The following is a 15,855-nucleotide window of genomic DNA, read 5'->3' on the forward strand; positions in this document are numbered from 1 at the left end:
GTCAACCAAGCATGGACTTATGTTCATTACATGTGCTGGATTTGTGTCAAGGTCATAGCATGTCCTTGAGTATCCATTTTCTATATGGGGTAGGAGTGTGGAAAAGGGCTACCGCCTCATGCTGCTGTTTGAGTTAGGTTATGTAATGAGCTTCCTCTGCTCCCCAAGGACTTAATGTCATTACGGAAATACATTACCTGGATCCCCCTCCCCGACTCTCGCTCTCCTTCGTTCAGCTTTGTGCATCTCCGAACAGGCCATTAGAAATGGATTATAGAACGTTGTCCTATGAGAATGCCTCTCCTGACGACCTCCAGCCATTTCTTTAGAACTGGACTAATGTGTATCAGTGAAGGCATAATCACTCCCACGACTCATGTCAATGATCTGTAGGCACTGGCTGCTGGTGAGTAATACCTAGTCGGCAGGTTGAAGTGCAGATATGGTTTCTGTGGTGTAAAAATAGCGGGAACATTCAGCAGCCACCGTCAGTATCTCTCATACTGTCATCTTAAGTACAATGATACTATTTACTGAACTATGAACACTCAATGTAGCTCTTGAAAAGATTTATTTAGAAGATTAAGAAAGTGTCATGTTGGTTATCTCCACTACATACCTCCACATAACAGCAGAGGGGAGGGGCGACTATGGGGCAAAGAAAAGGTGTGATGCTCTGGTGTATTTGTTATCACTGGGGTGATTACCTGCCACAGGGCTTCCTCAGGCTAGGGTGGTAATACGTCAGCATGCCTGGTGCCATGACATTAACGGGGCATCCCCCGCTGTAGTCCTCCTTAGCCCAGTCCTGCACAGTAGAATAGTTAATTGATATCAATATTGTAGTACTTCATGGCGCAGTAAAAAAGCAGGGCTTTGTTTCACAAAATGACCCTTGATAGCGCTCCCCAAGTATAACACAGTGTAATTAACATTTTTAAGCACAATTCGTGAAAACGTATACAGTAGTCAAGGGGGTTTTTTAAGTCTTATTTTTTATTCAAAGTCTTCATCATTTCATAGCCTTTAGTTTTGCATTACAACTGTACAACTGATCTTGTTTTATTTTTTATACAAAAGTGATATATTTATATTTTGACACAAATTAGGAGCTGCGGAAGATATTCTGATTGGCTCTGACCGAGAACCCAAGGACTTGCATTGGTAGCGACCTGTCAATCATCATCATTTTTACCAAAACCAGACTTTAGTTTTCATGGTGGCTTGTTAATCATGACATCTTTTATGAATGTATGATGAAGCTCATTGTTCACTGTTGATGGTGTTAAAGGAGTCATCACCTGGTTTTTTTACATATCCAGTCCCTCTTGGATCGCTTTGGATCAATTCTTAAAACTTATTAGAAAATTTTTTTTTTAAAAAAATCAAGCATAGAGCTTGTTCTGACACTTTTTCATACCGCGACTTTCTCACGCAAGATTATGAGCGAGGTTTTGACCGGTCCGGATGTGCATTGTATTAATATGTAATGAGGCGCGCGTTGATTGGCCGCAGGAAGGACAGAGCCGGAATGGGGGGCGAGCCTGCATGCACACACAGACTCCAAAACATAAACAGCCCGCTGTCATGGCGCACACACTAAATGACGAACCTTACGGAATTCAGGCATTTATGTACGAGCCAGAGTCGGAAACCGAACGGGAGAGTGAAGAGGCAGAGACAGTGGAAGAGACACGTTTACAGCAGGACGCCTCTGAATGGTAAATTCTTTTTTTTTCCGTCTTACTTTTCACACTCGTGTTTCATTTAAGACCTGAGTTTTAATGCTGGCGGTGACGATGTATGGCGTGAAAATGACAGAGAAATAAGCAGATTCGGCGTGCTCACTCAGAAAGTCTGGCTGAAGACGGCTGTGAGCCGATGCTTAATATGCAGGTAGCCTCCTGTGGTAACGTCACCACAGGAGCAGAGTCAAAATCTCGTGCTTTAGGAACGCGCACTACTGTGCGCTATTTCTGTTCGGAAAAAGAGCCAAAGCGAAAAAAATAAGCCACTTTCAAACTCCAGCTTTTCAGGCAAGTTTCAACAGAGGTCTAACACCAATATGCATGATTTAACGAGAGAAACTGCGATTTCCGGGTGATGACTCCTTTAAGTCACTTGAAGTAATATCATCCCATTCTCATATAGTATCATTTGGACTGCATTACTTGATTCTAAAAATATACGCACAAAATATTGGACCTATTTAAACTGTTTGAGTAGGTTCTGAAATATAGATGCAGATTAGTAGAATTAAGACTCTTTGGCTTGTCATGTGGAAAGTAGTACAGTTGGTTTTTCAGTGTGTCTCTTATTTTAAATCAACAGTAAATTGTATAAAATATCATGAAACTCTCACTGGGCTACCATAAAACCAGGCCAAATATACCTTTTCTTTTTTTTTTTTGTCCTCTCAGAGTTCTTAATGGCTGTTGTTATTGTATTCTATAATTGCATGTTCCCGTTGAGTCTCCAAAAGTACAGTCGTGATGTCTCCCTCAACGTTCCTGCCTCCAGTTACCTCAGGGCAACTTTCCATACTGCCGTTCAAAAGTAGGGAAAAAGCAGTCGAGGGACAAAAATCATAAATCTGCATGACTAATGTACTCTTTCACAGTCTAATGAAGTAGGCTGCACATCATGTAATGTACCTAAGTAATTCTGGATGTTGGTGGCACAATATTTACCAAGAAGGATATCTACTCCATGTACCATGTTCGTTCCCTGTAGTTGTCCATAATGGATGTGCGTAGGCGTTTTGGAAGTACTTTGCACTGCCATCCTTCAGAAGGTCTTTAAACCCACCTTCCATGGACTTTTAACGATCTCTTCCATTTGTATTTTTTGACATGAAAACATTGCTTCATTCTAAGAAATGAAGTTGCACTGAAAGAAACTGTCTCCAAAAGAACTACTCAACAGACATCCAAGAAACATGGATGGAGGATGGGTCCCGGCCCAGAATAGACCATGTTAACTTTTACTGCAGATGCAGAAAAAGGGACTGATCTGGAAATGTTTGTTTTAACTTTCTTTTACATTGTGAGATAAGGAGTTTTTTCAGCATTTTTATGGAACTTCTCTGGAAATAATGCAGTTTAAAAAAAAATCAGTTTAAGTTTCAGTTTTCGTCAATACAAAGTAGCTTTCATCTCTTTAATTCAGGGTAAACATTTGAACATAAATTCTCTTTCAAAACGAAACATATACATTTTTTAACATAAGATATCTGCCACTGAGCAACTTACCTTCTCTTCGTAGTGGATAAAAGATGCGGCCTCAGGACCGAGGTATTTGACCAGACTGGAAACAACAGCGTTCGTTCTCTCTCCACCCTGCAAACCAAAGAACTATTACAGCAAGCTGCTGAAATATGAATGCATATTCTAGAAAGCCGGACACAGGCAGCAGGAGTCCAACTGAATAACTCAAGCATGGTCAGCACATGTTCCTGGTTGTATTAGTTCATACAGTGAGTTATGTACAGAGCAGCGGAGGCCTGAGGACCAACAGGACAGATCACGATAAAACACGCTGACAGATGATTTCGAATTATCTAAGATTCCTCATCTGCATGCCACTGTACCTTTGCTCCGAGCACATCCGTGTGCAATAATTTGGAGCCGAGACTCATAGTCTCTTAATACACTCATACACAGAAGGACAAAGAGGGAACTGACGCATGGTGCCAAATTGCTTTCGCTTGAGGAATTTAAACAAAAAAAACAAAAAAAACCAACCTCATAGTTAATTTGCTGCAGGGCTGCCAGTAGTGTCAGCCGAAAATCGTGTGAAATTACATAGCAAAAAGATGCCCTTTAGCATATAATTCTGCCAGTGCAACAAACAAAAACAAGACAATGAACCAAAAGTCCAACAAGAGACAAATATGAAAAAACTAAAAAGAAACTTAACTTAATATTATCAAGTGAAACCTATTCAAACTGCATAAACAGTGTATGTGAGGCCAGTGGACACCAGTGTTGCAATTACACTAACGCCGTTTTCCTTCGTGTAGCAGTGAAGTAGCAAGTGGGGGTTAATTATTTACAACCCTGTGCCGCACGACACAGCAGGGAGACAGCTACTCTCAAGCTTTGGTAGCAAGTCGCCTAATGACCAAAATGCCAAAACAACAAGAGAGACGGGGACGGATTTAAATATTTATTTTTCAGGTAAAAGGTGGGCATCGGGACTAAATGAAAATGTCAACACAGGGGGAAAGTAAGGTCAAAAGGGAAGAAAGAGATATGAGCAGAGTGTGCGAAAGGTCTGTATGGGAGAACAAGAGGATTGCATCTGTCAATAGCACAAGGTAGTATATTGTGTCAATTCTTTAATATAATATCTCTCTATAAAAGCACGGAATCTCTGTCTGTCTGTCTGTCTGTCTGTCTGTGTGTGTGTGTGTGTGTGTGTGTGTGTGTTCGTCAAATATCTCTGCGGATCAGGATTAGACTGACCTGAGACTTACAACATGGCTGCTGCGTGTTTCAATGGTGTGCGATTTCGCATTTGTTTGGACTACAATGATACTGTTAATAAATTATTTCATAAATGCTTTACAAATTTGCGAGCATTGTCCACCGGAGCCACCACAGTCACGTGCGCACCAGAGCCAATCACTGCAAAGCCCACCTTAAGAAACAAGCAAAGTTATACCTGCAGCTGCGCAAGCTGGACCGGGATTTTGCTGGCAGTTCGGTCCCGTTCTGTTCGGTGCATCTAAACTGACTGTTGTGTATTAATGAGACTAAAAGAGTCCGGACCGAGTCTGTTTGGGTTTGAGGAGATCAGGAGACGCGCGGACAACAAAGTGGAATCAGAATCTGTGGATGTTCGTGTGTAGCTAGCTGCTAGCCGCTAGCCAACCTAAACGGCCCACCTCCCGAGGCGACGGACCGGACGCACCGGCATATCCAACACCAGACTTGGGGTAAATAATGTCTGCCACACTTTTTCGCGAACATTGCCGTCCTGTTTGCTTTGTGTCTGGTGCAGGAAGAAACGGTAAAAACGGGCTTTTGTCACGAAAGTGTCCAAGCAGCAAGTTTGGTTGTTGAGGAACAGGAAGTTGTGGGAGGGACGGAGGCGGTGATGCAGACAGCAACAGAGAGAGCGAGTTTTGAGAGTTGAGAGATTTGTGACATATAGCGTGTTTGGAGTGCATAGTTAGTGTGTTATATGGTGTTTGGTGTGGTGTGTTTAGTGTGTAGTGGAGTCCTTTTTTGTGTTGTGAGTCAGAACAAGGAGGAGACGGCTGAATGTGGAGCAGGCAGGAATGAGCTGAGGAATTTAGCAAACAACAATTTATATTTGCATTATAACTAATGCAATTGGTTCATTAAACTGTTTGTGATTTTCACATTAAAAAATAACTTTTCCTACTCTGATTTTATGTTATTTTGTGATTTTAGGTCCATAGTGTTAATATAATATGTCAAAATGAAAAAATAACTGTACAGTCACATATGTGAGGTTGTGCTGAAAATAATGACACCAAACAAGACAAGGTAAATAGTTCTTAAGGTGAAATAATATAATGGTATAACCAAAAGTTATATCCCTGACGTCCCACCTTCAAACACAGCCTCATTTGGCCATCCATGAAAAAGCTACTGAACCTCCCACTTTTCTATAGGAATACATGCTTCCTACGGGCAATGCACTAGTAATAAATAATTAAGCGATTGAGTGGCTCCTTCCAATAAAACCATTTTACATTGTACGAGTAGTCCCGACTATGCAATCAGATTGGTTAAGTAGACATTAAGTAAGTAGACTGTGTTAAAAATCAGAATGATTGCAAAAATTGTTATTCTGCCATTTCCATGGCATCATTGTAACTGACTGAGCTGGAGCAAAATACTCATTATTTGTGTGGAAAAAGTAGACAAGAAGGGGGGTTCAAACTTTAATATTTGTGATAATAAATCTTGTACCACAGCGGGCCCTTATAGACTATGACCTCCTATAAGGCTATTTCTATCAGCAGTTAAAGTTACATTGAAAGTCATAATGAAGTTTAATAAAACCATGTCAGAACCTCACTACTGCATTTGAAGGAGCTCCAACATATTTTTATAAAGTACTACATTGGATTAAATGAGTGTTTCATATTTTCATCATAAAATCAACTTTCTTTGATATGATATATATTTGTTCCTCCCTTGTGTACAGCAAGCCGGAGAGCAAACAGTTTAGTGAACGCAGTTGAAATCTTGTCTTTGAAAGGCAAAGGGCCAACAAACATGTACGGAAGCAGAAGTGTTGTGTATTTTGGAGAATAATTACCTTCCTACCTTTTTTTCAATACCTTTTCACTTTTGGACTTTACAGCACTACTGGGAAATGTTTGCGTTTCTGGAAATGTTTGGATCACAGAAAAACTGTTAGCTGCACAGGCGAGTAGGGAATACGGAGCTCCTATCTAACACCTGTGAAGTTTGTGGATGTTGTGCCTAAATTTGTTCTGGGAGTGTAATTGTTTTCAGCAGATATCCTAGTCATAACAAGTCTCAGGTATCTCTAGAACGCATTAAGGTTAGCTCAAGGTTGACTCAGACTAGGAATCACTGTTGCTAGCTCGTTACTAAAGGTTGGCCTACTCATTGGAGCAGTAAAATAGGTTTCATTACTGACATGACTGTTCTCCAGTTATTAGTCAGACCCCATGTATTTGCATGAAATGACTAATGACCATATTTCCTCTTATTTGGGAAGCTAAAAAATGTTGTACAGCTGTGTTTTCAGGTTGCTAGTCATATAAACTCTGACAAATCTTTACCATTTCACTGCTTCCTGATTGATTAATACCTGTAAATACGATATTTCAGGGAAAAACAAAATACTTGATAGCCTATTAGCTTCTTAGACAACAGCTAACGTTGGGATCCAACCTAACTAACATTGCAATTTGTTAGTGCTACAAGCTACGATAATAATGTCGTACAAAAAGTTCTTAAATATCAGCGCACCTCTCCAACACATTTAATTAAACCTAGAAGTAAAGCTCACTGGATGTAATGAAACAGTAATGTTAGCAAACTGGTTATCAAATATGTTTTATGTTTTATTATCTTGAAATATGGCCCGATGCCCCTACGATTAGCAAACTGTAACACAACAGCACAACATTATCCCAGCATTCAAGGATTCCACCCTGAGTACCACACCAGAGAAAAATAACCGCTGTGTAAATATGGTCCACGGTCTACAACATTAATCCATTTATAATATAAATTTATTTTGTTAGTAATATTTGTTTATTGTACTCACACTGAAGTGGGAGTGGGAGTCGGATTTGGATGTGAATTTATTTGAAAAATTTTTTTTGCCCCTTTACTTGCTTAGAATGAAATTGAATGGGAGTCAAACGTTAACATTTCATTTGTAATGTGTGATTCCCCTTTACCATGTGCAATTATAAAGGTTGTCTTTGCAAAGAGCTGAAAGATACAAAAAAGTTTCACATATTCTTTGAAGTAAACCTGAGTGAAACTGGCACGACGTCCACCCGACTGTTCACGGTCCTACAGTCTATACACTGCGCCGTTTCAGAGCTCAGATGCTACACAATCTCATATGCCACTTCCACAACGTTGCTCCAGGGCATTTTGTTTGGCACAATTACATAAATTTAACAATGCACACTATCTTGCGTTTGCCTGCACGCAACATTATGCTCTGGGTTTTAATCCTAAACACGCATGAGAAATTGTTAAAGCACCATGTGATGCTGAAAACTCTGTTCTGTTCTGATTCCTTTCATAGTGAGAAACTAATTGACATGATTTAACTTAAGAGACATAGATAATAGAATCTTTAACGCCTACCCACATTTGAAATCTTGCATCTTGCAAACCACACTATCCCCTTACAACTTGTATGTATAATTATGTAATTACAATGCCTCACCTCAATGCTGGACATAATATCAATTACTTCATGTTCATTTACTTTTAATATGTGTCAGGAATGTCTATGAGATCACAACGAATCATGAAGACAATTCAAATTGATGGCATAAAGTATAGTGGCATAAAAGGTGAGAACACAGGTTCTATTATAGATAGGCACTAATCACGGCATCCGTCTCCATGTCGACAACCCATTACCTCCTTGGAGGTCCACTGAGAAGCCTGCAGGCCGGCAATGAAGCCAACCAAGGCTGCATTACCACTTGGGCTGGTGGCATCAAAGGTAACGCAGAATGGACAGTCAATGGAGGATCCTGCCACTATTTCTCCAGAAAAGCCCTTCTCCTTCCAAAAAGCCTGCGGAGAAAAAGAGACAGCTTCATCACGTACAGTGTTGGTAATCACAGCAGTTTACCTGAAAGTCATATCGCATGGCATCGCTTTCAGTCCCAGCCTGAGGGCTGAAAAGATCCATCTGGCAAAAAACCATCTTTCACTCAAGGGTTTATTCTGTTATTGTCTAGTGCATATAGCTGTTGGGATACTGTACATTTATAAGTGTACCTTTGCCCCAACACCATTTACTGAGAGAATCCAAAAAGTCAGCTGAGGATGACAGCAATTTACATGGTTGAATTGCCTCATAATCTCTCAGCATCCTTGAGCAAGCAGGTGTTGTCTGGGCCAATGTCCCTGCTCCTTATGCAAAGAACTAGTATTTCACAAATAATACTTGATATTCAATACAAAATGAGCGTGTTTCCCCTGAGAGCCAGCAAACACAAGCAGCACAATGTAGGTAAACCACCATTGTTTCCTTCCAACGTCAGCATATGCCAGGAAATATGGCATATGCCATTGTCTTTTATACATATATATATATATACATATATATATATATATATATATATATATATATATATATATATATATATATATAAACTTAACATTTCTGAGGAACATTGCATCAGTTTCATTTATTGACCTATAGAGGATCCACATTGTTTACCTTGTATTATCATTTTCTATCAGTTCAACTTGCTGGGGTCAACTTAAGATGTTTGATTTTAATTTGAGAGATGTTTTCACGCCACTAGCCTGTTTTCTGAATTTTTCCTACTTCCTTATAATGTGATAGACTGTTGCATCTTTGTGGATCACCTAAAGGGTTAGGAATCTATCCTTCGTAGTTTGACAAAATAAGGGCCCCCAAACAGCATCTTGCTGTCCCCAAAACGACAGAAATGGCCCTGTATAGAGACCACACAATGCATGTACTTGAAGAACGTTATGAATAAGTCATCTACAAATTAAGTGCTGTCTGGTTTTGGTCTCCGATCTGAATAAAAATGTCTTCAAACCAGTGTGTTACATGGAAGTCCAACCATCCATCCATTATCTGAAACCATTATCCTTTTTAGGGGCATGGGGTGGTTGTAGCCGATCCCAGCTGTATTGCATGGAAGTGCGAAATAAGTCATTTAACCAACATACAGTGTAGCATAGCTGTGTAATACAAAACGGAACCACACACAAATGCACACGGTACAAAGAAAAAGCATAATCTTGTCTGAGACCTTAACATCTTGACAGGTTTTATAATTACAACATCTTTTCTTTGGTGCTTCCTAAGATGGCATGAGACCTACAAATGGAAATTAAATGTCTCATTAAATAATAAGTATCTGGCTTTCTTGCACACGCTATGTGTAGCCTGCTGGCAAATTTCTGGCCTCATGTAATAATAAGGGACTCTGAAGTACCTGCAACCAAGGCTTTCGGCCAGAACAGAGTGTTTTAAGTGTGCATCAAATGACACATCAATTTGACATTACTTATTTATCCAAACATTCATTTTGGGACTTACTTTGATGTTTTAAAGTTGGAATAATTACATCAACAATCTTTGTATCACTTCTGCTAACTGTTGTGTGTATGTGTGGATGTGCTTATGCATTTACATATGCATATGCATGCATATGTCTGCCTACATCAAGATGTATTAAAATATGTTTTCACTTATTCATGTATACAGATATACTTTATCTCTAACACTGTTGGTAGATGTGAGCCTGACACACGACCTTTGCATATTTATTTATGCATGTTACTTTCACTTATTGCTATGCGTTTTCAAATAAATAGGCCTGCTGACTTGATTTGAGAAATGATCATTGAAGAAATGGAAGCAATAATCAAGTTGTATTTCATTATCTTGCCCAATTCGAAGACATTTTGCGGCGACTGCAAAAGAACAACTAACCGTAGTGTAACCACAGAGAGTAAAACACATATTCTTATTGGCATTGCCCTGTGCTGCAACGCTCCCAAGTGTGGCATAAGAACAATGGACCATTCTTTTTTTACAACACACTAAAAAAATTATTTGAAGTAGCAAAAGCACTCTAAATCATATAAGATTTAGCTATGGCAAGATACCAAATAGTTTCTTAAGGGCCAGACCCATCCATTTTCTGCAAAGGACGTCTCAGCTGACCTGCCAAGGAGCACTGTCAGGGAGGCTAATTTGACTGATCAACAAGCGTGAAGTATGATGGCATACCTTCATCTAATTCTAGACTTCAAGAGACACTCTGAAGAGAAGAGGCTGTTCCTGGCAGTACACAGTGAGTAGACAGTGCCAGCCTATTCTCAATCCCCACACGTCAAACACAGCAGCCTGTTCAGCAGGCCTCTACTTCGACACTTGATGCTGTAGATAGAGAGTCAGGTGCTGGGTTATTCACATGGCATTCCCTCTGGAGACCAAGATTCACACCCAATCTGTGAGTCCAAAGTAATTTTTCATTTTTTTTTATTTATGTTATTTAAGTTTGTTAACCTATGTAAATGACTTAACTGATGCCAAGTACATCCCTGGATGATGTAACAACCCTGATTATAACCCTAACCCTTACATGACATGAGTTATGCAACCTATGTAACGAGACTGAATAAAATTATTTTAACCCAATAGTATAATCTTTTCCTTTACCTAACCAAGTGGTTTTGATGGGGGTTAGGGGTTTCCTTTTGCCTAAACCTACTCTACACCTACACTTGAAAGTGTAACTGAACATTTCATTGTCCTATCTTGAGTGCAAAGCCATTCATGTACAAAACTGACGCTTGAAAGGTAGGTAGATCACAATGATTTATAATCTTAAAGGCACTGACCAAGCTGTCCAATTTTACGGGTTGGGAATGAGAACGTTTTGGCAGTGCACAGCAAGCCGGACAAGCATGTATTTCTGTAAACACACCCCATGAGTGAGGATCCTGCCTTAGTCAAGAATGCCTCAGCTACCTCCCTGCTCGGATCTCACATGGTTCTCCTATGAGAATGTTTTGACCTCAAGGCAGAACCACCCATGATAATCCACTATTGCAATTCGATGGTTTTGGAGAACAATGGAGGCACAACATCCTTACATTTTTATTTTGACACTACAATAAGAATAATTTTGAGTAGCAAAAGCACTCTAAATCCCATAGGATTCAGCTTCAGTGACAAACCTAAAAAAGGTTGCTTGTTTCGAATCATTTCTTCAGGGCCATCATCATTCACTTTCTGCAGCCGCACTGACAGGGAGCATTGTAAGTGAGGCTCATTTACCTGATCAACAAGGGTGAAGTATGATGGCATACCTTCATCCAATTCTAGAGCTCCGGAGGCACTTTGAAGAGAAGAACCTGTTCTTGGCAATATGAAGTTACAGTTATAGACTCCCCGTGAGTGAGAACCCTGCTATAGTCAAGGGTGCCTAATCTACCTCCCTTTGACACTGCTGGACCTTGTTCATGTACACATACAGTATGTGAATCTTTTTACCTCAGGGCAGGACACCTGCGACACCTACCGCCTGACCTGTCACCACTCAACTATCCACAGTTGGGACTGGATGGGTTTGCCCAGGGTCCCTCAGGCTACACGATATGCTGTAGCCCAGTCATTTGCACACAGACCTTACATAAACTCCATATAATGAGATATGATGTCCTGGCAAATGACCTAACACTGTGAAGAGTCATCACAGGTAAGTGAAGGGACAGATGTGATGCCCAGCCCGAGGCTGCCTCCAAGGATCCTGAGAGGGACAAGCTTCTGCTTCTTGGTTTGTCCCCCATTGTGGAGAAGATCATCCAAGGCAGGAATGCAGACTTAGCTATTTATGATGAAAACGCAACATCCTTGGGCTTGCACAAGTAATGTGACAAGAGCGTTTCAGTGAACTGCTCAGTCAGCTCTCTTTTTTTCTTTTTTTTTTTCTTTTTTTTTTTTACATCTGCTAGAGAAATGTCTGCTGCCATCTGCTCTCCCCTGAAATGTGTCCGACAGGGAATAAGATGGCGGTGTCCACCACTGAGCACACTCTTCTTCTCCCTTCAGTGGGAATTGCTGGTGGTTTTTGATTTTCTAGAAAAGGATTTGTTTGTATGCCCTGCGTGCTTCCCTCTCAAGCTGTTTTCAATCAAAACACCAATGCAGCTCGCTCTAACTTCAGCTAACATGATGTGGGGTGTCTAAATATTCATATATAATTGAAACCATGGGTGTCATTGCTTTATCATCACAGTGTTTAGAAATCTTCCAGACTCTCAGATCTTGTGGCGCTTATTGACCACTGAATGTTAGTCGGGGAACAGCTCGTCATCAACTTGTGTAACTAGTGCCAGAGTGATGATTGCGCAAATTTGGTTGTTTCGACCATTCAGCGATGTTACAAACATGCAGACTCTGACTTGTCTGCGATAGCTTACTCAGTTGTCTTGACATTTAGTCTCTGCTTCTGCTTCGATGCACCTTCATGTCAAACCTTTTGCTAACCAAAAGCAAACATTGAGCAAAAAGATGATGTATTTTCTCCCACGGCAGAGCTTTAGGAAAAATTAGTATGAGTGATTCAATATTTCCCATCAAGGATAATCTTATTTTTTTAATGAACCCAATTCATATTTAACATCAATATATCGTAATGATAGAACATTCAATGCCACTGTTTAAAATCACAACTGTCCCTCCATCCCAATCAATGACAACAACTTCAACCGGATGTGGAGCTATCTGACCCACTGCGTCATCCAGAACTACTAGCAGTCAATGACACTTGTGGGTTTTCAAGCATGAACAACTTTTCTCAGGTCCACTAAGTACATCTCGGGGGACTTTGGCCGAGGTAAAAGGCCTACAGATCAGTGTACTTTGCTCTGCCTGATAACGCTTCTACAAGTTGCTTTTGACCATGGCCTATGCGCTTCTTTAGTCAGTACACTGACAGTTATTGATGGCAAGGAACATGTTTCAAAGGGAAGGATTGGCTGAAATCAGACCTGATTGGTAATCAATGTATTAAACAAGATGGCCCTAATGGTATTCAGTTCGACTGAGAGGGAGTTAGCCTGCTCATTCTATTTCATTTTTAAGGGTGTAATGTATTTAATCATGGCCACAATATAACGTGCGCATGAAATACTAATTTGTGGCCACGAAGTAGGTATAATGTGCACACGAAATACTAATTAATAATATTAATATAATTCCTGGACAGCTGGGTAAGCAAATCGAGCGCACCGTCTCTAGAAACTGCAATAGCCTACATGATGTCCTTCAGGTGAGTGTCTTTTCTTATTCTGTTCTCGTCAATACCTTGTTATCCCGCATTTAGGCAGTGCCTTTTCACTGATCATCTCCTTTGAAAGTAGCATCATGTTTGTCAGACTCTCAGCTGAGGGAATACAGAGGCTATATGAGCCGCAGCGTTTAATGATGCAACGGAACGCAGCCGTGCAGTTACAGTAGCGCTCACTGTATGTATTGTGTTGCCAAGGGAACCTATAGCCTATCAGTGATCAGAATCTAGTTTGAACTGATTTGCAGGTTGTTGTTGCTCTGACTGAACTACTGAAGGTGTCTGTAGTGTTCTCTGGACATTTGTCCTTCAATAAAATCACAGAAGATTAAAAGTTCACTATATTGTAGGTAACAAGATATTGACTAGAATAGAATAAGAAAAGATACTCACCTTAAGGATCTCACATAGGCTATTGCAGTTTCTAAAGAAGGTGCGCTCGATTTGCTTACCCAGCTGTCCAGGAATGATATTAGTATTATTAATTAGTATTTCGTGCACACATTATACCTACTTCGTGGCCACGAATTAGTATTTAATGCACACATTATACTTATTTCATGGCCACCAATTAGTATTTTTTGTGCGCACATTATAGCTATATTGTGGCCACAATTAAATTTTTTTTGTACATGTCATGACTGGGGCTCCGTAGAAATCAAATGGTGGCTTTAGATGTCAAGCATAGAAACAATCAGGCTCTCAGTAAGGGTGAGATAGAGCATCAGAGGGAAGACAGCATTGTTTTTTGTAGTTGTCTGGAGAGAGCGTTTAGACATCCACACTGCTGCAGTGCAACACTTGTTGTACATGCACTTTCAAATTAACACCACTCAGCACCTGTCGTGGCATGCACAGTTGAAGGCTGAATCAAAATGTTCACAGTGACATCGGTCTGCCATCATGTCAAGTTAAACTGTGCAATGTGCAATGACATGAGACCAAAACTCACAGGTGTACAATAGTTGTTGCTTGATAAAAAATGATTGCATTCTTTAGGTGAGTTGTGCATGATAACTTAATATCACTTAACTTAACACCCTTTACAGATCCATTGTGATTGTCAGTAAAACATTTCTGTATAGTTGTCATTGATATGAACAGTTCCTAACAGAATTCACATTGGCATTTTTCATTTTTAAGCCAAAATACTCTTTACTTGTTCATCATGATAATAAAAAAAGATCCATAAATATATATTTGTGCTTTTTATCTAAATTGTGTCTCCTCTAGACTTGATCAAATGTGGATTTGGACTGGCACGCCAGAGATTCCTAATGCAAGCTTGTAAAGTCTGTGAGTCTGCAAGTTTGGGCAAGGCCACACAGAGAAGAGGAAAATCAAATAATTCATATTCGAGATCAGTGACCAATATTTTCATGTGTTTATCAGACTCCAAACGCATCTTGGAAAGACACCAAGGCACGGATCTAATAAGTGTTTTCCATGAGCGCTAATGATTTTGTGTTCATTGTGGTAGGCGCATTTAATCTACTAACAAGGTGCAAGAGCATTTTGTTAATTAATTGTGTGGCTGTAAAGTGCAAAATGGAAAAGATTAAACAAATCAAAAATCATGTGCTAGAAGCTCCTTGTGTACGTAGTACTGACACCCATACAGAACTCGGGCCAAATAACTCGACTGCTGTCTGCTGCTGACATTTTTTCTTTTTTTATATAAAAATAAAAAAACAAATACCTATTTGAAAGTGATCTTCCCTCACTTCTCTCTAAGGCTACTGCTGGGAAACATTTTTGCCTTTGAATGGAAGAAGATATTGCACAGTTGGACTGTATTTCTGGTCATGAATGACTGAACACTACAGACTTTGGTATTTTGATACAGTTTTGATACAGATTATTCAAATACAGGGGCCTCTTTCCCCAAATTTGCGACATTCAATCTACAATTTACAAAAAGAGCATTTCATCTTCTGCTCATTTTCATGAATATCACTAATCAAAACAAATGTTGCATTTGATGCCCTGTAGGACTCCTAAATTTATCTGCAATTTGCATCATTTTTTAAACGTGACACAGCCACTGTTTGTGATTTGTGTGTAAGCAGCGCTGTAAAATTGCTTTTTGGGGAAATGGGCCTCAGTGGTGCAACTGTAAAATATCAAATTTGACAAGCATGAAGTGTAATTAGATGTTTTTATCATCTGCATTGGGTTTGGAAATCCACCAAATGCTGTTTTTCCATTAACCGGAAAGAAAGCTTCACATCAACCACTTATAAGTAGGAATTTAATAATAAACTTCAAAAATTGCTTTTCTTTATAGTTGTAGCATCCATCAC

The 15,855-nt window shown here is 39.8% G+C and overlaps 1 protein-coding gene across 2 annotated transcripts in view; it reads right to left on the reverse strand.

Annotated features, from left to right (window-relative positions):
- LOC115592286 (probable flavin-containing monoamine oxidase A) overlaps window positions 1-15,855 on the reverse strand; it is a 51,873-nt gene that overhangs the window by 11,109 nt on the left and 24,909 nt on the right. Inside the window, exons 9-12 of one of the 2 annotated variants that reach the window (XR_003986105.1) lie at window positions 8,121-8,279; window positions 3,252-3,338; window positions 708-808; window positions 198-449 (exon numbers count right to left, since the gene is read on the reverse strand). Coding sequence is in view for 1 of the 2 variants with exons in the window: in XM_030434888.1 (XP_030290748.1) it covers window positions 708-808; window positions 3,252-3,338; window positions 8,121-8,279 (347 nt within the window). In the remaining variant the exon portion in view is untranslated. The remainder of the gene's footprint in view (window positions 1-197; window positions 450-707; window positions 809-3,251; window positions 3,339-8,120; window positions 8,280-15,855) is intronic. The other variant, XM_030434888.1, reaches the window with a different exon arrangement.

This window comes from Sparus aurata, chromosome 12 (assembly GCF_900880675.1).
Source record: "Sparus aurata chromosome 12, fSpaAur1.1, whole genome shotgun sequence".
Classification (NCBI taxonomy): Eukaryota; Metazoa; Chordata; class Actinopteri; order Spariformes; family Sparidae; genus Sparus; species Sparus aurata.